A 22879-nucleotide genomic window follows, 5' to 3' on the forward strand; every position below is an offset into this window, starting at 1 on the left:
TCTGCATAAATTATATGGAAACAGACGCTGAGTAAGAAAGTTTTTTTTTTTTTATAAAAACTTTACGTGCGCAATTGTGTACCTTCAACTACTCTATTAAAAAAATTCCAATTCCATCAGAAAAATAATTTATTATACAGGTGATGCAGAAAACTGAAGTTGTTATAAAATGAATGAGGTGGAAAGTTTTTTTACCTTTTTTTTTTTTACTTTTTTACTTTTTTACTTTCTGTTAACAAAGAATCGTCTCAGTTTATGAAATATGGTGTAGAATCTGCAAAATGCCTATTAACTATAAAAGAAATGTCATTGTTTGAAAAAAGACATGTTAAACGTAGTAAAAAATATAAAGCTTCGTAAAATTCACAACTCATTTCAAAAAAGAACATCTAAGGATATAAAATCTCTTCGCGTAATGTCTATGACACTTACCCAAGCCGACAAATCGTCTGTACATATTGTACAGAGTATCCAAAGATAAACACAGTTATCTCCTAATGAACGCCATAAAATCCACGTATAAAAAGGCTGACCGTAATCTATATCATAAAGTGAATAATGAAAAGGAGGAAATTATGATTAACTACGATTTGTTCAACAAAATTGAGTTAAATGGCACTTCTATTTGCTTCTAAACTCTTAAAGATCAAAGTAAACTTTTTTAATAACCCCACCGTCTGACGGTTGAACTCAGCAAAAAATAAGTTGGGCGGATATCCAAAATTGCAATCTCTTAAATCAATGCTGTTTTGAGAAGCAAGCTCTGCTTAAACCAATGGCAAAGCTCGCAGGATGTTTTACATTGGTTTCTAGGTATTACTGAAAAACACCTCAACACATTTTCAAATAATTGACTTTTACCCATCAATTAATATAAAACTACTTAACGATGCATTAGAGTTTGCTGGCTAGCACCTATTTATAAATCAAGAAGATATGAGATGTGTGCATATATATATATATATATATATATATATATATATATATATATATATATATATATATATATATATATATATATATATATATATATATGTATATATATATATATATACATATATACATATGTTATACTTGACATACTTATATATATATATTTATATATTATATATTATACCTAATATATTTATATACATATATATATATATATATATATATATAAATATATATATATATATATATACATATATATATATATATGTATATATATATATATATATATATATATATATATATATATATATATATATATATGTATATATATATATATATATATATATATATATATATATATATATATATATATATATATATATATATATATATATATATATATATATATATATATATATATATATATATATATATATATATATATATATATATTATACACTCAAGAAATTCATTAACCTTTAACAATGACGATTCTTGGATTAAAAAAAAAACATTAAAAACGGAGAAATGCTTGATGTGTTTATGGGTGCTTATGACGGTGGAGTAGTATGTGAATTAGTAGGAACTTTTATGTTGCATCAACTCAAAACGGGAAAGAACTAGGTTTTTTATCGGGACGACGCACAGTGAGTCAGAAAGGTGAAAAAACGGCAAAAATTATATAACTATCATATATAATTATGTGATACATCAATATTATCGTATTTTGGGTCAAAAATTTTAAATTTTCTATTAAAATAATTTTTACGCGTACCTATGACGCGTAAGGCGCGCGCATACGCGTGTAACTGTCTTTTACGCGCGTAAAATATAACCTAAATAAAAAAAATCGAATTCCTTGATCCAAAATACCATTTAAAAGAATACCACATATTTTTTAATCTGAATATTTCTTGTGCCTAAGGCTCGTACTACTTACGCGTATACGCGTTAGAGACTTTTACGCGCACAATGACTGACTTTATTTAAAAAAATTAAATTCCTCAAACCAAAACATTTATTAATTAAAAAGAAAAACTGGTTCGAAAAATATTTTAATATTATATAATATTAAAATATATTAAAAACAAAATAAATATTTATCTTATCTAATTTTTCTTTCAAGAAAACTATAAAAGAAAACCTAATACTAATAAAAAGGCTTTATTTCATTATTACAGCATTAACAAAGATAAAACTTCAGGGGTAAGTGTTTTTCCATTTTCAACCTTGTATTTTTTAAAACAAGTGTTTGATATTACAGGATCACTTCTAATCAAAAAGTATTGGTATTGGTTTTTCATAACATTCTTTCTAGATATCTTGGCTGTATGGTTTAATCTAGCTTTGCGAATTTCTTTATTTAGAGCCTCTTGTGACTCTTCAGAAAAGTAACCAATTGGCAGTTCTAATGCCTCAGATATCTGCACACCATGTTCCAAGAGTTTATGAACAGCTGGGGGAATCACATACCAGCAATAGTTTTTGAGTATAAGAGCTGTAGTTTCATAGTAATAATGGCCAAAACTTTCAGAGTTCAACTCATAACAGGAGCATACTGCTATTAGGATTGTCCTCAATCTAATAATTACATCTACTGCCACTCCCGTTATATTAGCGAAAGTTTCAGCATTTTTAAATGCTCTTCTGGCAGTGTTTCCATCGTTAGTGTTGTTTGGGCATATCAACTATAAGACTTAGCTCTTCTCTAAACCTCAGTTGAATGTTCGTTTTTTTACTTTTTACTAATGCTTTTTCAGCAGGGGGTTTGGCAAAGTATTTTTTAATGTCTAATTTATATCCTAAATGTAAAATATATTCAAAACAACTGAGCCAGCAATGCAGAGTAGAAAGACCCAAAAATAAAGCTTTTTTATTGATTGGTTTAGATCTAATCAATGCTGGGTTATTAAGTTCACTAGGCATAGCTCCGCAAACATTACATGATTGCGAGGACAGTGTGTTAGTGAAGGCATTAACCACTTTACCATCAAACATGGTTAAATCTAGTTTGATCTTAAATGTGATAGTCGCATCCGGTTTGCCTTCCTCTACTTCTAACTTTACTTCAAACTTGACTAGTCTATTTATTTCTGCTTTTAAAAGTTCATCTTCATTTCTTATCAATTCTTTCGTTTCTTTTTGATATTGGAGTTGGAGGGGTCTACAGTAATGTGTACTAGAGGGTTTTTTATTTAACCATACGTTTTTGTTCATAATAGTTAATTTAAGTGGAACAACAGCTGTCTGGAAAAGACTTGTTCATTAACTTGGGCTTCACCAATATTTGTATCAGTGTATTTTTGTTTATAGACACTTTGACTGGAGGCACCATCAAAACCACCTTTAAAATGAAGTAGAACTTTAAACCTCCCCCCAATTTCAGCAAACATTCTCATAGAATCTTGGCATTCCGTAAAAGTTAATATCCTTGTCAGAGTATGATTAAACATACCCTATACAGAAGTTGAAGCAGATGTTTCTGTCACAATTAAACCCTCAGGATAACATTTGTGTCTCTCATTCTTAATTTCATGAAGTGAAGGATAAATATCTGCATTATGTATTATCGATGATTTTCTAATAATTTGATACTGTTCATCAGAAAGGTCACACTGAATTTTTAAGCTCAAGGCATCTTCGGTTTTCATTTTTATCGGAAAATTTATCTTTTTGATTTTATCTTTTTCAGAGTTTGTAGCACTTTTCACAAGATCAAATGGCTTTTTTTATTTAAGCTAATGCCAATGCTTCAGCAAAATGTTTAGCCAATTTGGCAACCTTAAACAAGATAATATTTAATATTTAAGCTTGTAAACTATTTTTTTAACTGGGTTGAATTTAATTTATTTATTAATACCTTAGATCTTCTGCTTCTATCACCTAAATCTTCCCAGTTCTTGCACTTTCTACCTGAACCTGATGCAACATTTTTTTTGTTAACAGTAATATCTTTGTTCAACCAAGTTCGTTCGTGTTCTAAAAGTCTAGAGAAGGTTCTTGCATACTTCCGCAACTTTGATCGGAATTTACATTTAAATATTATTAGAGTTTTCTTTAGATTTATCATTTCAGGTTTTTCAATACTTTCATAGTATAGACCCTCCAGTCTACAAAACTCACGTAGAAGAGCTTCGTGTAAGTTATCATGATTAATTCCTAACTCTTGAATTATAGGAACTAAATGTATTCTTTTCATGTTGAATGTAAGCAATGAACTATTTTAAGTTATTTTAAACACAAGTTTTAATTTTAAAACATGCACTATGCCATCAAACGTTGCATATATTGGTTTTTGAGGTTTGATAATTAGCACCATCTGCATGAGCATGAGTTTTTTACTAATAGGAACTAAATGTATAATTTGTGTAATGAATGAAAGCAATGAACTAATATTCGCTACTTTATACGGCAAGTTTTAATTAAAAACGAAAAAAAACCGAAGTATTTAAAAGGTCTTATTTTAATTGGGGCAAGTTTGGGCAAATAATTTTTATTTTTTCTGCTTTCATATATACTTATTAATGGGAAAATATTAAAACTACCATGGAATCTAGTGGAATCGTTTAGTTTTTAAACTAAACTCATAACTAAACTAATTTAAAAAAATCAATTTAAGACACATTTTTGAGATCTCAGTAATGAAAGACTAAAAACAAAATTTATTGTCAAAAATGTTGTTAGTAGTTGCCAAATCTCTTAAACATATGACTTCAAATTAAATTTTGAACTGTTTTTACCCATGTCAATCTTAAAAGAGTGACACAAAAGCTAGATTTTTTTGAACGAGTTTTCCGATAAATAAAATAAATAAGTCTCGGAAAAAGGCGTATAAATTGGTGAAATCTTGAAAATTGTTCACAAAAAAGTTAATTATTGACATTTAGTGGTATTTAGTAACATTATAATTAAATTAATTAATTTCCAGCAATACTTTTATATGGGGGGTTTTTTGCCGTTTTTTATGGATTTTGACTCACTGTGCGACGGTCTCGCTATTTTTAATAACCGTAATGGTCAACAAATGGAGAAGATAAAGAAGCATTTTGTAAACATTTTTAAAAGCAATGGTCTCCATTTATGTATCAGCTGCAATGTTAAAGTTGTCATTTATCTTGATCTAAAACTAAATCTGAGCAACAGTTCCTTCCAACCTTACTCAAAGCCAGATAACATTCTTTGTTATATACACGCCGTCTCTCACCACCCTCTGTGCAAATCAAGAAGTCTACCGCGAACAACTGAACTAAAATTGTTTACTGCATTTTCAAACAAAGAAATTTTTGAAAAAGCTATTTCTCCCTATCAAGATGCATTTTTAAAATTGGGTTTCTCATCCAAACTTAAATATTAGTAAGATATAGAACCTATTCAAAACAAAAATCACATACAAAAAATTATTTGGTAATCCCCCAAGTAGTAAAAATGTTGCAACAAAGATAGGTAACTTAAAAAAAATAATTAAAAACTGTTTCAAGCTTTAATGTTGGTCATTTATCACACAAGATTTTTAACAGAAACACCATTAAAAACAGCTTCAAGTTAGTCATCAATTCGCATAATGAAAATAGTTTATACAATCATAAAAAAACAGCAACAAAAACCTGCAACTGCATCAATAAACCTATCCGCATTATGAACAATAAGTGTCTAAGTAAGAATATTGTATATCAAGCTACTGTTTTATCCAATAAACCAGAATACAAAGAAAAAGTATATATTGGTATTAGCCTTTCAAGTTAAAGTATGCAAACCATTTAAATTTTTTAAATTTGCTTAACTACAGAAATGATACGGAATTATCTATTTAAGTACAGAAATGACACGGAATAAAAAATTTTGAGACTTAAAAAAGAAAACTTTTTGATTTTTACCAAGTCGAAAATTAACAAGCGCTGCTAAACATTTAATCCTTTGTCCAAAATATGCAACCTTTTTCTCAATAGAAAGTTTTATATCTTAATGCATACAGAGAAAAATCTGTTGAACAAAAGAAATAAGTTGGTTTCAAGTTTTAGAAATAAAAATCAATTCCTTCTATAGTTTTATGATACTGGTAATTAGCTGATTTTTAAATAATTTTTCTTTGACAATTTTTTTTTTCTGTCCATAGAGACCTCAGATGTGGCTCAACTGTATTTTGTAATTTTATTAAGGTTTTTTTTATTTGTTTTTGATATATGACACAGCTGATGGTTGCCGTTTAGGCTTAAAACTTATAGCTCCATGAAAAGTTGCTTTTTCTCTATGTTAATAAAAAAGTATATAAGTATATATATATATATATATATATATATATATATATATATATATATATATATATATATATATATATATATATATATATATATATATATATATATATATATATATATATACATATGTATATATAGTGTCAGATCAGGTTATCCTGCTACTGTATATTAGAGTATATTAGATTACTGTATATAGAGTATATTAGAGTCAGATCAGGTTATCCTGCCACTGGTAATATGTAACCCAGTACAATCTGCTTCATGTTCTGCTGCCTTGTAGGATACGCCTTTTTAGGCAATGGCTAGGAGATGTCAACTCCGATTTGAAACACCCCCTGCCTTGGGGCTCTTGGTTGAGTAAAGGCTAGAGATGGTGTCTCGATAAAAAAACTCATCTTGGGCAGATGTTAAATGCACCCGGATACTGTCTTGTAGAAGGCCTCCTAGGCAAAGACTTAAGAGGTAAACAGATTCTATATGTTAACCAGCTTTGCACCCCTTCTTCATCTATTAGGCTGGCGCAGATGTATCTTTAATACATTGTTTCCAGTTTAGGATGTTGAATGCTGGCTCTTCTTGACTCAATGCATGGGTTTTGCTTGTGTCTCGGTTTTTATGACTAGGCAACTCATTCTATTATGTCCTAATGAGGGTATAGCTCTAAAACTCAGTTTAATGGTTCTGAGGCCGGTTGGTAGTCAGGTTTCCCGAACTATGTGTTAGCTCTCAGAGAGGCTGATTCCATCAACAGCTGAAAAATATCAAAGTATAAACAGTGCCATGTTGCGCATGGATGGTGTCCCTGTTTGTACTTTTAATGTGCATTGCGGAGGCCACATTTGAAGCCCTTTGTTATGGCTTAGGGTTTATTAGTAGTAATGAGGCAATTGTTTGGGCTATTAAACGGTGTTCTGAGTACTATGTATGCTGTGAGTCAAATTCTTCAATCTAATTTAAAAATGAACTAAGTACCAAAAACTATAAAACACAAAAAACCCTTATCATCACCAAGTTCTCTAAACCTATCATTAACTAATATTCGTGGTCTTCGAAGTAACTTTTCTTCTGTTGAGTCTTATCTTTTGCAAAGTTACCCAGACCTACTTGCTCTTTGTGAGACTATTTTGAGTTCGGCTGTCCTAACCTGTGATCTTAGTGTTGATGGTTATCTTCCTTTAATTCGTAAAGACTCCAATAGCCACATGCTTAGCCTCGGCAAATACATTCGTAAGAATTCACCAATTTGTCGTGAAACTAGGTTTGAATCCACAGACTATTCTTTCACGTGCTTTCGTTTAGCACCACTTCACTCTATTGCCTTTCTCTTTGTTCTATATCGCTCTCCTTCATCTCAAGACTGTACTCTTTTTGACATTATTTCTGATCATATTGACCAAGCCCTCTCTCTTTATCAATCAGCTAATATAGTTGTTATTGGTGACTTTAATGCTCACCACTCTAAATGGCTTGGCTCTAGTGTCATTGACTCTGCAGGCATTAAAACCATTAATTTTTGCCTTTCTCAATCCCTAACTCAAATAGTCAACTTTCCAACTCGCTTTCCTGACAACCCAAATCATTTACCTTCTCTACTCGACTTATGTCTTGTTTCTGATCCTAGTCAGTGGTCAGTTTCTCCACATTCACCCTTAGGTTCTTCTGATCACAAATTGGTCTCTATATAACTAATATCTCATTCTTCTTCATCACCTGAATGTCCCTATTATCGAACCTCTTACAACAATAGTTAAGCTGACTGGGATTATTTCCGTGAATTTCTTCGTGACGGCCCTTGGGTAGTTATCTTTCATAACTTCGTGGATTCAGGCTGGCATGGAATCTTTTATTCCCTCTGGACGATTCCAGGTCAAGTCTCACTCTCCTTCATGGTTTTCCTCACACTGTGCTGCTGCGATTGCCAATCAAAACCGTTACTTCCATTTTTATCAGCATAACAATTCTCCATTACTACTAGAAACCATTGTAAAAAGGTTTTGTCTAACGCTATTCTCAGGTCATGAAACCTCGCATCTCATCTCAAAAATTAGGCTCTCGTGACTTCTGGAGAATCTTTAATAATATCAATAATAAGGGCAAATCTATAATTCCACCTCTCTTGTAAGGTTCAGACTTTGTCACCTCACATAAAGACAAAGCCGAATTGTTTGCTAAAAACTTTTCATCAATATCATCTCATGATTCCACTAGTTGCGTTCTACCTGATATTGCCAACAAACCGGTTGATCCATTGCTTGACATTCATATCACTCCAGCATCTGTATCTAAAGTGATTTGCTGTCTAGACTCTTCTCCAGCTAGTGGCGCGGACAACATACCTGTTATTGTTTTGCAGAAGTGTTCTACGGAACTGTCATCTATACTCTCAAAACTATTCAACAAGTGCTTATCAGAGTCTTGTTTTCCAGCCAGCTGGAAAGGGGCATCTGTTATCCCTATTTTTAAAAATTCTGGAGAGCGATCAGATTCGTCTAACTACCGTCTCATAAGTCTTCTTCCTATCATAAGCAAGGTTTTTAAATCTTCAATTAACAAACACTTAGTTTCTCATCTTGAATCTAATAACTTACTTTCTGACCATCAATATGGATTTCGATCTTCTCGTTCTACGGCTGACTTGCTAACAGTGATAACTGACAGGTTTTATTGTGCATTAGATGAAGGTGGAGAGGTTATAGCCATTGCTCTTGACATTTCAAAAGCTTTTGATAAAGTTTGGCATGCTGGTCTTCTCCATAAGCTTTCTTCTTATGGTGTGTCTGGCAACATCTTTAAGGTCATTGAATGCTTCCTTCCCAATCCTAGCATAAAAGTTGTCCTCGATGGACAACACTCTTCTTCTTATTCTGTAACTTCAGGGGTTCCTCAAGGTTCTATCCTTGGCCCTATACTCTTTTTAATTTACATTAACGATCTTCCAGATATTCTCACATCGAAGGTGGCATTGTTTGCTGATGATTCTACCATTTATTCTTGTCGTGATAAGAAACCAACACCCTCTGATTGTTTGGAGGGGGCATTTGAGCTTGAAAAGGATCTCACTTCTGCTACAGCATGGGGCTCACAGTGGCTGGTGAACTTTAATTCAGATGAAATTTTTTTTCAGCCAACCGTTTTCGCAATAATTTAGATCTTCCTATATTTATGAACGGTGATGTACTCGATGAGTCATCTACCCTACATTTTCTTGGATTAACTCTTACTTCCAATCATTCCTGGAAACCATACATCAAATCAGTTGCAAAATTAGCCTCAGCTAAGGTTGCATCTCTTTATCGAGCTCGTCACTTTCTTACTTTAGATTCTATTCTCTATCTCTATAAATCTCAAATCCGGCCTTGTATGGAATATTGTTGCCATATCTGGGGCGGATCTACTAATGATGTCCTTTCTCTTTTAGACATGGTGCAAAAACGCATTGTAAACATAGTTGGACCTGCTCTTGCAGCCAACCTCCAACCATTATCACATCGTCGTAATGTTGCTTCTCTTTCTCTTTTCTACAAATACTATAATGGGCACTGCTCTAAAGAGCTAGCGTTTCTTGTACCATCTACTAAAATTCATTCTCGTGTTACTCGCCATTCAATCAAGTCTCATCCTTTTTCTGTGACTGTTCCTAAGTGCTCCAAAAACACTTATTTGTCTAGTTTTTTTCCTGGAACATCAGTTCTTTGGAATTCGCTTCCTTCATCTTGCTTTACTGATTCATAAAATTTGCAATCTTTTAAGTCATCCGTCAATCGTTATCTTGCTTTACAATCTTCATCTTTTCTCTTTCAGTAACTTCCAACTTTAATTAGTGACTGCTTGCAGCCTTGTTGGAAGCGAAGATGTTTAAAAAAAAGAAAAAAAAAAAATGTCTTTATATATATATATATATCTTTATATATATATATATATATATATATATATATATATATATATATATATATATATATATATATATATATATATATATATATATATATATCTTTATATATGTCTATATATCATAAAAAACTATAGGTTACCTGTCTCCCTGAATGGTTATTATTGAATTATAATTGGCACCACGGCGCCAGTGATGCCGTTGAATGTACCAATAAATTGCCAAGATCGTTTCACAATTAGCAACGCTGTGCCAATTTTGTCATTCTTGACGACTTTTTGCTAATCTTAAATCATGTTGTTTATGGAAAAAAAGGTACAATTGCGCACGTCTAGTTTTTATGAAAAAAAAAAAGAATTTTTAAACAGCGTCTGTTTCCATATAATTTATGCAGATTTGGCTCCAAAATGTTAAACATAATTTCCGTAAGCATTTGTGTTTGTATTAAACAAACAATGGAGAAATATTATGTTAAAGTTAGATGCAGTTATGGGGGACATACCAGCTTTGGTAGATATATTAAAAGTACTAAGTAAAATGAAAAGTTGCTTTTTCTCTATGTAAATAAAATAAATATCTATTTCGTTCTATTTAGAAAATTGTTTACTTTCATTATTACTGAACATTAAACTACTATTGATATATATATATATATATATATATATATATATATATATATATATATATATATATATATATATATATATATATATATATATATATATATATGTAAATATATATATATATATATATATATATATATATATGTAAATATATATATATATATATATATATATATATATATATATGTATATATATATATATATATATATATATATATATATATATATATATATATATATATATATATATATATATATATATAAATATATCGATCTTACGTTGCTTTCTGGTTCTAATTAGAAAAGCATTCCATAAACTAATATCTCTAAAAATTTTATATACAAAGATTTCAGAAATATCAGGTTGTGGAATTCTCTTCACTTTAGAACTAGAGAGCAACGTAAGAACTGATTTTGATCCTCATTTTCGATTTTTCATTTTATGTGATGATAATTGCTAGGCTTAGTCCTGCACAGTCCTAAATAAACCTTATCTGATAAACTATTTCTTGCGTATTTATCAAAACCTGATTAGTGTTCCACTCAGATAAATCCTTACTAACAAAAGATATCGCTTTGGTTCTACCATTCTTTAGAAGAAAATTAAACAATTCGCTATATGACACAATCATGTAGAGTAGTATTATGGTCAAATAATGGGACGACTATAGATATCTCAACACTACATTATTGCAGCTGCACAAGTAATGTAAGATCATTCATAAGAGCTTTTGTAGCTTAACGGATGATGCGAAAGTTATTGAACACATCTAAATCTATTTATCTGAGCATAATTTGTTTTTGTGGTTTAATGTGAAAAATAACTATTAAATATAGAAAACGTTAAAAGACTCCAAAACACACAATAGAATAACAATTAAAAGCAAAGAAAAGAAGCAGGAAACTAGTTAAATATATAACACAAAATCCCTTCTGGTCATCGATAAAGAAAAATACTTTTGTTTTGCAGCGGACAATACATCAGCAAGTTCTGGATACTACACAAACAACAAAAAAACATGCCCAGAAAGTGTTGGTTTTGATAAAGGTTAAGTTAAATTACGTTAAGTATTTTAAGTTTATTAAACTGTAATTTTGTGTGCGTGTGTGTGTGTGTGTGTGAAACGGTATACGTTTCCAAATATTTTTACTGTGTGTTTTTGTTTAATTTGCAGCTTATTATTTTTAGATTAATGCTGCACCAAGCAACGTTAGCGTAATTTAGAGAGAAAAGAACGAAAGAAAAGGAAATAAATTTCAAACAAGTTTGTTTTAACAATTGTTTGGTTTTGTTTAGGAGGCCTATAATTTTGATATTTTATTCTGGATTATACGTGTGTGCACCTTCCACGATACATTTTCATCTAAAACTACACATACAAACGACAAGAAATGCTCTCTCTTGACATATAAGTTATTTAATAAATGATTACGATGTTTTAAGAGAATATCCTTTTTTTCAAGAAGTCAATAGAAGAAGTTTTTTTTTTTCATAATCATGAAAAATTTATTCGATATATACCATTCGCTTAGCTTCGCAAGCTCGTTTTTTTACTTTTGCAAATGAAACATTATTGAAAACAAAATTGAAATCAAGATAATTAACAGTTTAATAAATCTCATTTACATAATTGAGAAATAAAAACGATTCCAGATTTGATATTAATGCAGGTAATTGTCACTAAATCCGTTTTTTCTCCATCATACAAAATGCTTTGCTTTCTATTTGTTAAATAACTCAGAAACCAAGGTAAGTTAGAGTTTACAATGCCATAATTTTTTAAGTTTATATATAAGGATATAATGATCTACCGTGTTAAACGCTTTTCTTAGATCCACAAAGACACCTAAGATAAGTTTTTATTTATCAAAAGCTTTATATATTTCATGTACCAGTTTCTTTCTTCATATCCTTCTTTTTTTTCCCGCGCAGGGGAAAAAAAAGAAGGATATGAAGGAAGAAACTGGTACATGAAATGTACCAGTTTCTTTCTTCATATCCTTCTTTTTATGGACCACTCTAATAAATAATAATCACAAATTACTAAGTGTTTTCAATGTTACGCATAAATTCAAAGTCTAGAAAAAAAACTAATTAAAAACACAGGTATCTGAAAAATACCTTTGTTTGTAATTAGTAAGATAAGATCCTAGTGAACTTATCGCCAGATAAGATTTTTCAAAAACAATATATATGTTGCTTTAGCATACATGTATGTAATATATATATATATATATATATATATATATATATATATATATATATATACATATATATATATATATATATATATATATATATATATATATATATATATATATATATATATATATATATATATATATATATCATAAAACTTAATTATATATTAATAAAACTTCATTATATATTGTATAACTACGTTATCAAAAGCATTCATATACATTTTTAATTAAGAGAATGAAAATTTTAGTTTATTTTTGAAGACTAGAAAAATAATTGATTAATCAAAGTTTGGTAAAACAATCCTATTCCAGAGACATGGTGCATGAGATGAAATACAAAATATAATAAATCTGGTATTAAAAACCAGTTTATTTACAAAATTATTTTTACTTAAGGTATATTTGTTTATGGGTTTAATGTAAATGATTCGTTAATAACTAAAAAGGCATAAATCGTTTGTCCACCTACAAATATAACATAAAACATTAAATACATAAAATTCGTATACATTAAGTATTCTTGTTTTCATAAAAAATAATTTAGTATATGAAAATCGATTTGCAAAATTGGTTATATCGTGTTTCTGACGGCGGTAAAGACGTTTTAACTTGTTTTTTCCTGTACTACAGAATGCAGTAACTGCATAATTTATATGTCTGTGCACAAATGAGTAATAAATTCAAATTAAATTTTGTTTATTTATACTTCTTCTGGCCTTGTATAAGATTCTAAAGATTTCAGACATTTTAATGCAAATGTTTTTTTGTACTAAATTATTTTTAATTTCCATGTGATGATCTCGTCAAGAAAAAGAACTTCTGACTCTTGTCACTTGTAGTGTAAACAGTTATAAGATAGTCCTACTTAATTCATAAAAGTTCCTTATAAATACTTTGTTCATTATTTTTGACTTGAGAGTAAACATTTCCTTCGTGGCAAAGACTCCGGTTCAACAATTTAATTGGTTTTTGTGCGTATTCTTTTTTTAAAGATATACATTTTTTTTCCTTCTCTCTTTGTAACATTAATTTAAACTTGAGTTTGTTGTTTAAAAATATTATTCACTTTGTTTGGGTTATAAAAGTTCTAATGTTTCATTCGGTGTATAAATACTTGGTTATTGCCGACAAAAAAAAGAATTTAATGCAATTTTTTAAGATTTTACAGGTTAACCAGCAAATATAATATGATGACATCGAAAAAAGTCCCAACATTACAATTAGTTCGAGAGTCCAAAAATAATAAACACTTCATACGCTATTCTAGAGTTGCGCTGGAGACTATTTTTGACCGATGCTAATGTTGATGGATATAGCAAATACGAATGCTTTTGGCTGATTTTATGTTTGTATCCTAAATGGAAACATAAAAATAGAAAAATTAAATGCTTTTAAAATCATTTTCATTTGCCAGATGCATTAGTGCACCCCTACAAAATTCCCCTTCTACATTTTTTTAATGTTTTCTTGGGTAAATAGGTTAATTTTTCTAATGTTTTTTAACAGGCCTTTGTTTATATATTTACTTATTTAATAACCACGTAAACTCCGTTCCAGATTAAAGGGCTGCGCTAATAAAATCTAACAAGTTGTTGCAACGTTTTACTTTCTTATTGGATAAAGACCTGCAGACAAAAAGATTTTTCCGTTGAGAAATAATGTGTTTAATGATGTCTCTTAAAATCTACTATAACTCTACCATGATCGGTGACAATTAATTCTTAGTGTGTAAACATATTTCTATTTTAAATATATACAAGTAAATCAATAAACTCGTTTTTACAAAAAATTGTTCTAGCAAATTTTTTTCTGAGCAAATTTAAAACTAAAATAGTTAAAACAAATTATGAGTATTATAAAATGCTACAAAGTAATATTAAATATATTTTTACATAACTAAAGTATTTAATAAGATTACAAAATGTGTTAAAACAAAAATTACTTAAACTTGATTTTACATGTTAAAACAATTGATATGAAATTGTGAAATATTATTTTTTTATTTTTATCAGAACTTTGACATTTATATTTTTGTTCTTCAAAAGTATTTAATGTAAAATAATGTTATATGAAAACATAATAAATATTGTTAATCAAAGTTTGTTTCTTTACACAATTTTAAAACAATCATTTGCTATTAGAGGACATTTTTATACTATCATAAAACAAAATAAAAAAGTATATACTTTACTTTAACAGCTATATTCAACAAAAATTTTTTATGTGTTCTACTTGTTTTTAACTCTTTACATTCAAGGTTTATAACATTAAGAGTTACTTCTTTAGGTGAATAATTTAGTTTATTAAAACAAATTTCCGGCCATCAGAGCGTCAGGTTTTTTTAATAGAAAATACAACGTTTTGAAATATGTACGTTACTAGATGATCACGCATAAAATAAAAATACAGCATTTAATATGCAACTTAGCGTATTCAACGATCTTGGTGTATTTGCAGCAAAGAATTTTATGATTTTAATCTGTAATATGGAAAAATGGTTTTAAGCTATCGTGTTCTTAAACCTACTTAAAATGAATGTTTGGTGTTTATTGCTAAAATAAAAAAAAATAATATTAATAGCAAACAATTTTATGGGATTTAATAATCCCAAAGAGCCAAAAAAACTTGTTGTAAAACTAAGCACGTCACATTTTGATACAAAACGGGAAAAACTTTTTAAATAAATCATAAAACAAAGAATATACTAAAACTTTTTTAATATTTGTCTTTTTAAGTGTACAAACAAAGTTTGCGAGTTTTATTGGCCATTAAATAATCGTGATTGTTTCGATGTAACCTTATTTGTTGTAAATAAATGACCGTGTTTGTTTCAATGTAATCCGTGTTGTTTTAAACAAATAACCCTGTTTTTTTTCAATGAAACCATTTTTGCTTTAAGCAAACAACTGTGTTTGTTTCATTGTAATCTATATTGTTTTAAACAAATACTTAATACTGATATATAAAAATAGAGCATTTATTTAAATAGGTTATATGAGAATATCATATCTTATTTGTAAATAATAGACTTAGATGTTCGAATTGGTTCAATAATTGGACACCATGCATTAACAAGAGATCTATATGCTATTCACCGAAATCATAAATCGTATTTGATGTTTTCCACCTCGCTAAAGAAATGGGTAGCTTTGTCAAACAATCAGTTTACGAAGGAGGTTTTAATGAATATTGATCTAAACAACAGAGTAAATCTCGAAGAAGATGATAAAAAGATATTCAGTTTAGGACCTAATCAATGGATGGGTAAGTTCTTGAAAGTTTTTTGAAATTTTTTTAAATCAAAAAGCGTTGAAATATAAATTAAATTTTGTTTTGCTTTTTAGGGAACGCGGAAGGGTTATTTTTTCGAAAATCAAGCAATGATTTATGGATCCCAACAGTAAAATGGCCTCTTTTACAACAGGCAATTCCATAAAATAATAGATTGCGTTTGTTTTACTATTTTATATAAAGGCCTGAAAATTGATATTCAATAAAAGCTCTGAAATATATTACATCGGAGTAGACTCAATGTATTAAGTTATTTATAATAACTTAATACCTTGAAAATGTTATTATTTAATCTTATTAATTAGTTAACTGTTAATAAGTGCTACTGTTTGTAATACTAAATTCTAATTACCTTTTTAATTATTTTTAAAAACTTAATCGAGATTTTTTCTTTTTTTTTTTGTTATATATTTCTTAAAAAGTGTGAAAGATGTTATTTATTAAAAAAACAACAAAGTGAAATCGTCAATTAAAACATTAATATTACATTATTATTTAAAAATATTTATTGATTTGAAAATTTTTAATAAAATATTTTGTAAAAAAGTGTTTATAAATCCCAATTAAAATTTATCTAAAGGAATATTGGTGATTTTAAGGTTATTAGCTATTTTAGTTACGCGGTTTTCACAAGGGCGGTGTAGTTAATCATTAGTATATATAAATGGTCCGTGTAGTTAATCATTAGTATATATAACAGGGTCCGTGTACAGGTTGGAACACTTTACGCCTGAAGAAATAAAAAAAATTAAACTAGTATGGTTAAGTGTTATCATCAGACTATCAATAAATAACCCTTGTCTGACAGAGGCTAGAACTATCTTGTAAAATTAAAAAACTATATCTACTATGTTGACTAATACATAAGGTACACAAACTAAACTAAATTTGAAAATTATACAGGACTTGAGTAGTGACAACAAAGACAGCTCGTAAAAGTAATTATAAATAGTAAAAATCAATGATAAGGTCAAAAACGAAACAAATGGTCGGAAAGCTGCCTCAGAATTAGTGCCTCAGAATTAGTGTTGAAAGGAATTGTTGCTCAGAGAATCCACAGCTCCCCTAAAAGAGGAACAAGAATATTCATTTGTAAAATTTTATACACAACCAGGGTCCGTGTATTGTTTGGAACACTTTAAGCTGTAACAGCCTGAGAGAAACAATAAAAATTAAACTAGTAAGATTAAGCGTTTACATCAGGTTATCAAAATTGGACACATCTACAGTGCAATAATAAAGTTTATATAGAAGAGGAAAAAAGGGGACACATATTCTTTTCTAATGACTGTCTACCTATAACTGTCTAAATCTGCTCTTTCTAAGGTGTTACCCCGCGAGATTTCCAAGAAAAATGAATACCATTTGCGTACATCTAGTTGGTTTGTTAAGTATTGCATGTTAACTTAGCAAGTGGTAGTTCTTAAATCTACTGCGTACACTTTATACCGTCCGGGTAGAGTTTTTAGAGAATGTTACATGTATATGGTATCAATAAGGTGTAGATATTGGAATAAGTAGGTACCGCATTATAGAAAAAACCAAATAGAAAAAATGCACCTTTGATTTGGTAGTCCTTCATAGTAGTCTCGCCTACAAGATGGACCCTGTTCGTGTACATAATTTTACAAAAATTTTTCAAATAGATATTAATAATTATATATATATATATATTTATATATATATATATATATACATATATATATATATATATATATATATATATATATATATATATATATATATATATATATATATATATGTATACACATAAATATATATATATATATATATATATATATATATAAATATATATATATATATATATATATATATATATATATATATATATGTATATATATATATATATGTACATATATATATATATATATATATATATATATATATATATATATATATATATATATATATATATATATATATATATATATATATATATATCGGTGTACCTACTTTCGGTTTTTTACTGAGTTATAAAGTTATCCAGTTTTTATCAACTTTTGTCTTTCTCAAAGACTGATGTATTTTAGTTTTGTCTACATCACTTTAATGTTCGTACCTTGTAAACCGATTGATCTAGTATGAGTTAGTGATTGCTCTTTTTTCTTTCTCACTCTCATATCTATATACTATACTTATTATTGCTTTTCATTCAGTATAACTTTTAAAAGATACCAGCATACAAAAAGGTAACGGGTCGTTAAAAATTCAAAATTCGGCAAAACAATTTATTTCCAAAGGTGTGGTGCCCGATAGACAATACAAAATTGAATAATGTTCGTTTTGCAAAAGGTGTTATTTAAAAATCAGTATTTCTCAAATTTTAATTGTTGATAGGTTACAGAGTAAAAGTATCTTTGAAGACAGATAGGAATAAGCCATTTTTGCGCATGTATACAAACCATAAAACATTATATATTTAGCTCGTATATATTTAAAATTCTCATTTCAATAAAATAATGAACTTCTACTAAAGTCAATCTGGCTTAAAATCTAACATGAAATATCCTACAGAGTGCACTTAGAGTATGAAAAGCTAAATAGCCTAGGCGAAATTAATATTGAGGAATTTTCAATTAAACGACAAATTCCTCCCGGCTAGTCTCTAGAGCCTAAAATCAGGATGACAAGACAGTGGAACCTGAAAGAAAATGACAAATTCGTATTAATTAGATTTCTTAACCCGTAAGCAGAATACTAAAAGCGAAATTTCCAAGACGAGATTACTGTAGAGGAGTCTTAAATCAAACGACAATTTTCTATTGGCTATATTACTAAACCCCAAAACCGTGATGTTAAAAGTGAAATCTCTTAGACCAGACAAACATAAAGGACTCAACAAATTCATAGGGAAACAACAAACTCTTATTAGTTAGATTTCTAAATTCAAAATTATGCTCTCAAAAGTGAAATTTCTTACGCAAGATGACTATAGAGGCAAGATTACTGCGGAGTCTTAAATAAAATTACAAATTCCAAATGGCTAGATTACTTATATTCAAAGTCGTGATATTAAAAATGAAATTACTTAGGCGAGACTACTATGAAGGACTCCTAAAATAAACGACATTTAAATTTTTTTGGCAAAATCACTATGGAGTTGTTGCAAAGAAAACTACAAATTCCTATTGGTCAGATTAGTAAACCTCAAAAACGTGATAGTAAAAGTAAAATTTCTTAAGCGAGACTACTATGAAGGACTCAACAAACTAAAAAGGAAACAACCAAGTCTTATTGGTTAGATTTCTTAACCCAAAATTATGTTCTCAAAAGTAAAAATTCTTAGGCAAGATGACTATAGAGGCAATTTTACTGTGGATAAACAAAACAACTAGATATTGACGGGTGTTGATTATTTTCCTTGGACTACTAGCGAGCGGAGTAATACTTTGGAAAGAGTAGACTTATGCAGTTATAGACTGATATTCATTAGAAAAGAAAATGTGTCCCATTTTCTTTCTGTTCTATATAAACTTTATTATTGCACTGTAGATGTTTCCAATTTTGATAACCTGATGTTAACGCTTAATTTTAATAGTTTAATTTTCATTGTTTCTCTCAGGCTGTTACAGCTCAAAGTGTTCCAAACAGTACAAGGACCCTGGTTGTGTATAAAGTTTTACAAATGAATATTCTCGTTCCTCTTTTAGGGGAGCTGTGGTTTCTCTGAGCAACAATTCCTTTCAAGTCTAATTCTGAGGCACTAAAGCTTTCCGACCATTTGTTTCGTTTTTGACCTTTTCATTGATTTTTACTATTTATAATTATTTTTACAAGCTGTCTTTGTTGTCACTACTCAAGTCCTGTATAATTTTTAAAATTAATTTGGTTTGTGTACCTTATGTATTAGTCAGCATAGTAGATATAGTTTTTTAATTTTATAAGATAGTTCTAGCCACTGTCAGTATAGATTTTTATTGTTCCCCATTTTCATCTTATGAAACTTTAATTTTGCTTTGAACATGTGTTATTTGTTGATAATCTGATGGTAACACTTAACCTTACTAGTTTAATTTTTTTATTTCTTCCATCATTACGGCTTAAAGTGTTCCATCCTGTACACGAACCCTTTTCGTATACACATTTTTAATAATGCAATAGCTTTTGATTTATTTTTATGGGCATAAAAAGCAACATGATTTTTAAGTTGTGGCAACAATATAAGTTTATTTGTATATTATTTTATAGAGAAGTTACTTTTTAAAATGTAACTGTAAATAATTTAATAAGCTCTCAATATAAAAAATTAAGTGATGAACTATTTAAATGCTTATTTTAAACTTAGTAAATGCATTTTGACTGGCGAAAAAGATTTAACGATCAAGAAAAATTAAAGGTAAGCATTATCGATTAAAAATGATGGTCAAGCTTTGTCTAAAACTTATTTTGTTGTATAAGAGCATATATTTTATATAAAAAACATATATGTTATATAAAAACATATATGTTTTATGTGATTTATGTACTCTGTGAACTATTGAAATACGAATTATTTATTTAAATCGTTTTAAAAAAAGTCTACGTTGTATTTTTTATAATTTGTATCTCTTTTTTAGGTAACCAATGGTCGACTTATTTTAAATATTTTTTCCTACTTATTATAAAGTTTTCTCTCTAAGTTAAGTTGTAGTATTTGTTTAAGTGTTGGTCATTAATAAAAATATGTGAAAAACAAACAAAATGAACTAAATGTATCATAAAAATGAGCAATGGCAAAGCAAAGGTTAAAGGCCGGTCAAAAAAGGCTACTACGCATAGAGTATGCATTAGATGGTGAGCAACACTTTGCATGGCTCGTGCTAGTTTGCCGATGGAGGGCTGGTCATGGCGCCGATAATGGGTCATGCATGGATCAACCATGGAGAGTTTGCTGGAAACTCTTATATATGTCATAATTTAGTAAAACTTAACTTTAACACTTCATACAAGTTTCGCTCATTTTAATAAACTAAAAGTATAAGAAATAAAGATTTTTTATAATAAGTTGTGTTAAACCCTCACCATACATTCACCCTCCATTGTAAAATAGACTGCATATAATTGCTTTTGATCTGGATTAAAATAAAAAAAATTTTTGCATATAAAAATTTTAAATTTAAAAAAGTTTTAGTTTGGTACCACCTCTAATCTCTTGAATACGCCCGGCAAACAGAGGACAATTTAAATTTTTTTCTCTTACATCAATCTTTTAATACCAAGTTAAAGCTATAGCAATTTAAGTAAAACAAAAACTTAGTTTTAACCGCAGTTTCTTTAACTAAATTCATGTAACAAACTATTGTTTCTTAAAACCTCATTTTTTTTATATGTTCAATTTTTATAATTTTTTTCACTTTTAAAAATGCTGTATCCATGCTTTTTCCAAAGATATATAACATTCTATTTTTTTAATAGATTAAAAGTTCTAAAACAGGAAGTAATCCACTGTTAAGGCTTTCCAACGAAGGAAGAGATTAAATGGAAATGAAACTAGCATGCAATATCTTAAACCAAATTTGCTGGTTGTCTTTTGAAGAGGGTAATCATTCTACTGCGTCTAAAATGTTAAGGAGAAAAAAATGTTTAAGATACAAAAAATGTGCTCATTAATGGAAAGATGTTAACCTGGCGCAAGAATAAAAGCTGCTATTCAATTTAGTTACAACCATACATTGAAACGCAAAAAAAAACTGCGTTCAGAAATAAAAACTCACAGGCAAACTCAAACGTATTTGAAGCAATTTATTGCGTTTACTTACGTAAACGTAAACGCAATTCACGCAAATAACTGGGTTTACGCACGCATTTAATACGCAACTTACGCATATAAAATGCGTTTACGAACGTAACTCAAACGCAACTTATGCGTATAAATGGGTTTGCAAACTTGACTCAAACGCGACTTACCTAATCTATTTTAAAAAATGTGTCTTTTTAAGAAAACGCGAATTATTAAGTAGATACTTTTTACTTTTTAATTGGAAGATATAATATAACTTTTTATTTAAACCGTTGTGTTATTATTAAAATTAATGTTATTATTGAAACTATTGCATTAAATATTCATTTTACTTTTGTGTTTTTCAAGTTCAAAAAATATATTTTCTTTATATGATAAGTTTACATTTCACTATCTGAGTCATTGTCGTGCGAAAAATCATTTAAACTTTCAAGAAGTTTTAAGTTTACTTTTAATAATGAGCGACTGATAATCAGATCAGCAGTCATGTTGCCTCGTCTCTTTTCAAATGCAAAACCAGAAGTACTAAAATATCTCTCTATAAAAGCTGCTGATATTGGAATATTTAGTAAGATGACAAATAGCTTTCGTAACATTGGCATTTTAGAATTTTTGAACCGAAAATCATAAGAAGGATACACAGATACAGCCTTTCTCTTCGATTTGCTTAATAAGTAAAGTTTTTCTTTTTCGATTTCAAGTAAATAATGTTGTAAATTAGGCTGCCAAGCTTCTGGGCAATAGTTATCATCTAGCATAAATCTGCTGAGCGAATCAGTTTGCTTTAATAAATATTGCGTGGCGTAAAAAATTTCAGAACTTCGAGTACCATTTCTACTGCTCCTAAACAATTTTGGGTTGTGATGCAAACTTTAATATAATAAATTAATATATAAAAGTAGTTAAATTTATAAATTAGGTTTTGAAGAACTATTTTTTAAAC

At 28.8% G+C, this 22879-nt stretch overlaps 1 protein-coding gene across 1 annotated transcript in view; it reads left to right on the forward strand.

The window, feature by feature from the left end:
* The window catches only part of LOC136089340 (uncharacterized), a 74385-nt gene extending 57811 nt beyond the window's left edge, over nucleotides 1-16574 (forward strand). The window contains exons 10-11 of the mRNA XM_065815314.1: nucleotides 15933-16169; nucleotides 16250-16574. Of these exons, the coding sequence (XP_065671386.1) occupies nucleotides 15933-16169; nucleotides 16250-16341 (329 nt within the window). The 3' untranslated portion in view covers nucleotides 16342-16574. The remainder of the gene's footprint in view (nucleotides 1-15932; nucleotides 16170-16249) is intronic.
* Nucleotides 16575-22879: the final 6305 nt, after the last annotated feature.

Source organism: Hydra vulgaris, chromosome 13, assembly GCF_038396675.1.
Source record: "Hydra vulgaris chromosome 13, alternate assembly HydraT2T_AEP".
NCBI classification, from domain to species: Eukaryota; Metazoa; Cnidaria; class Hydrozoa; order Anthoathecata; family Hydridae; genus Hydra; species Hydra vulgaris.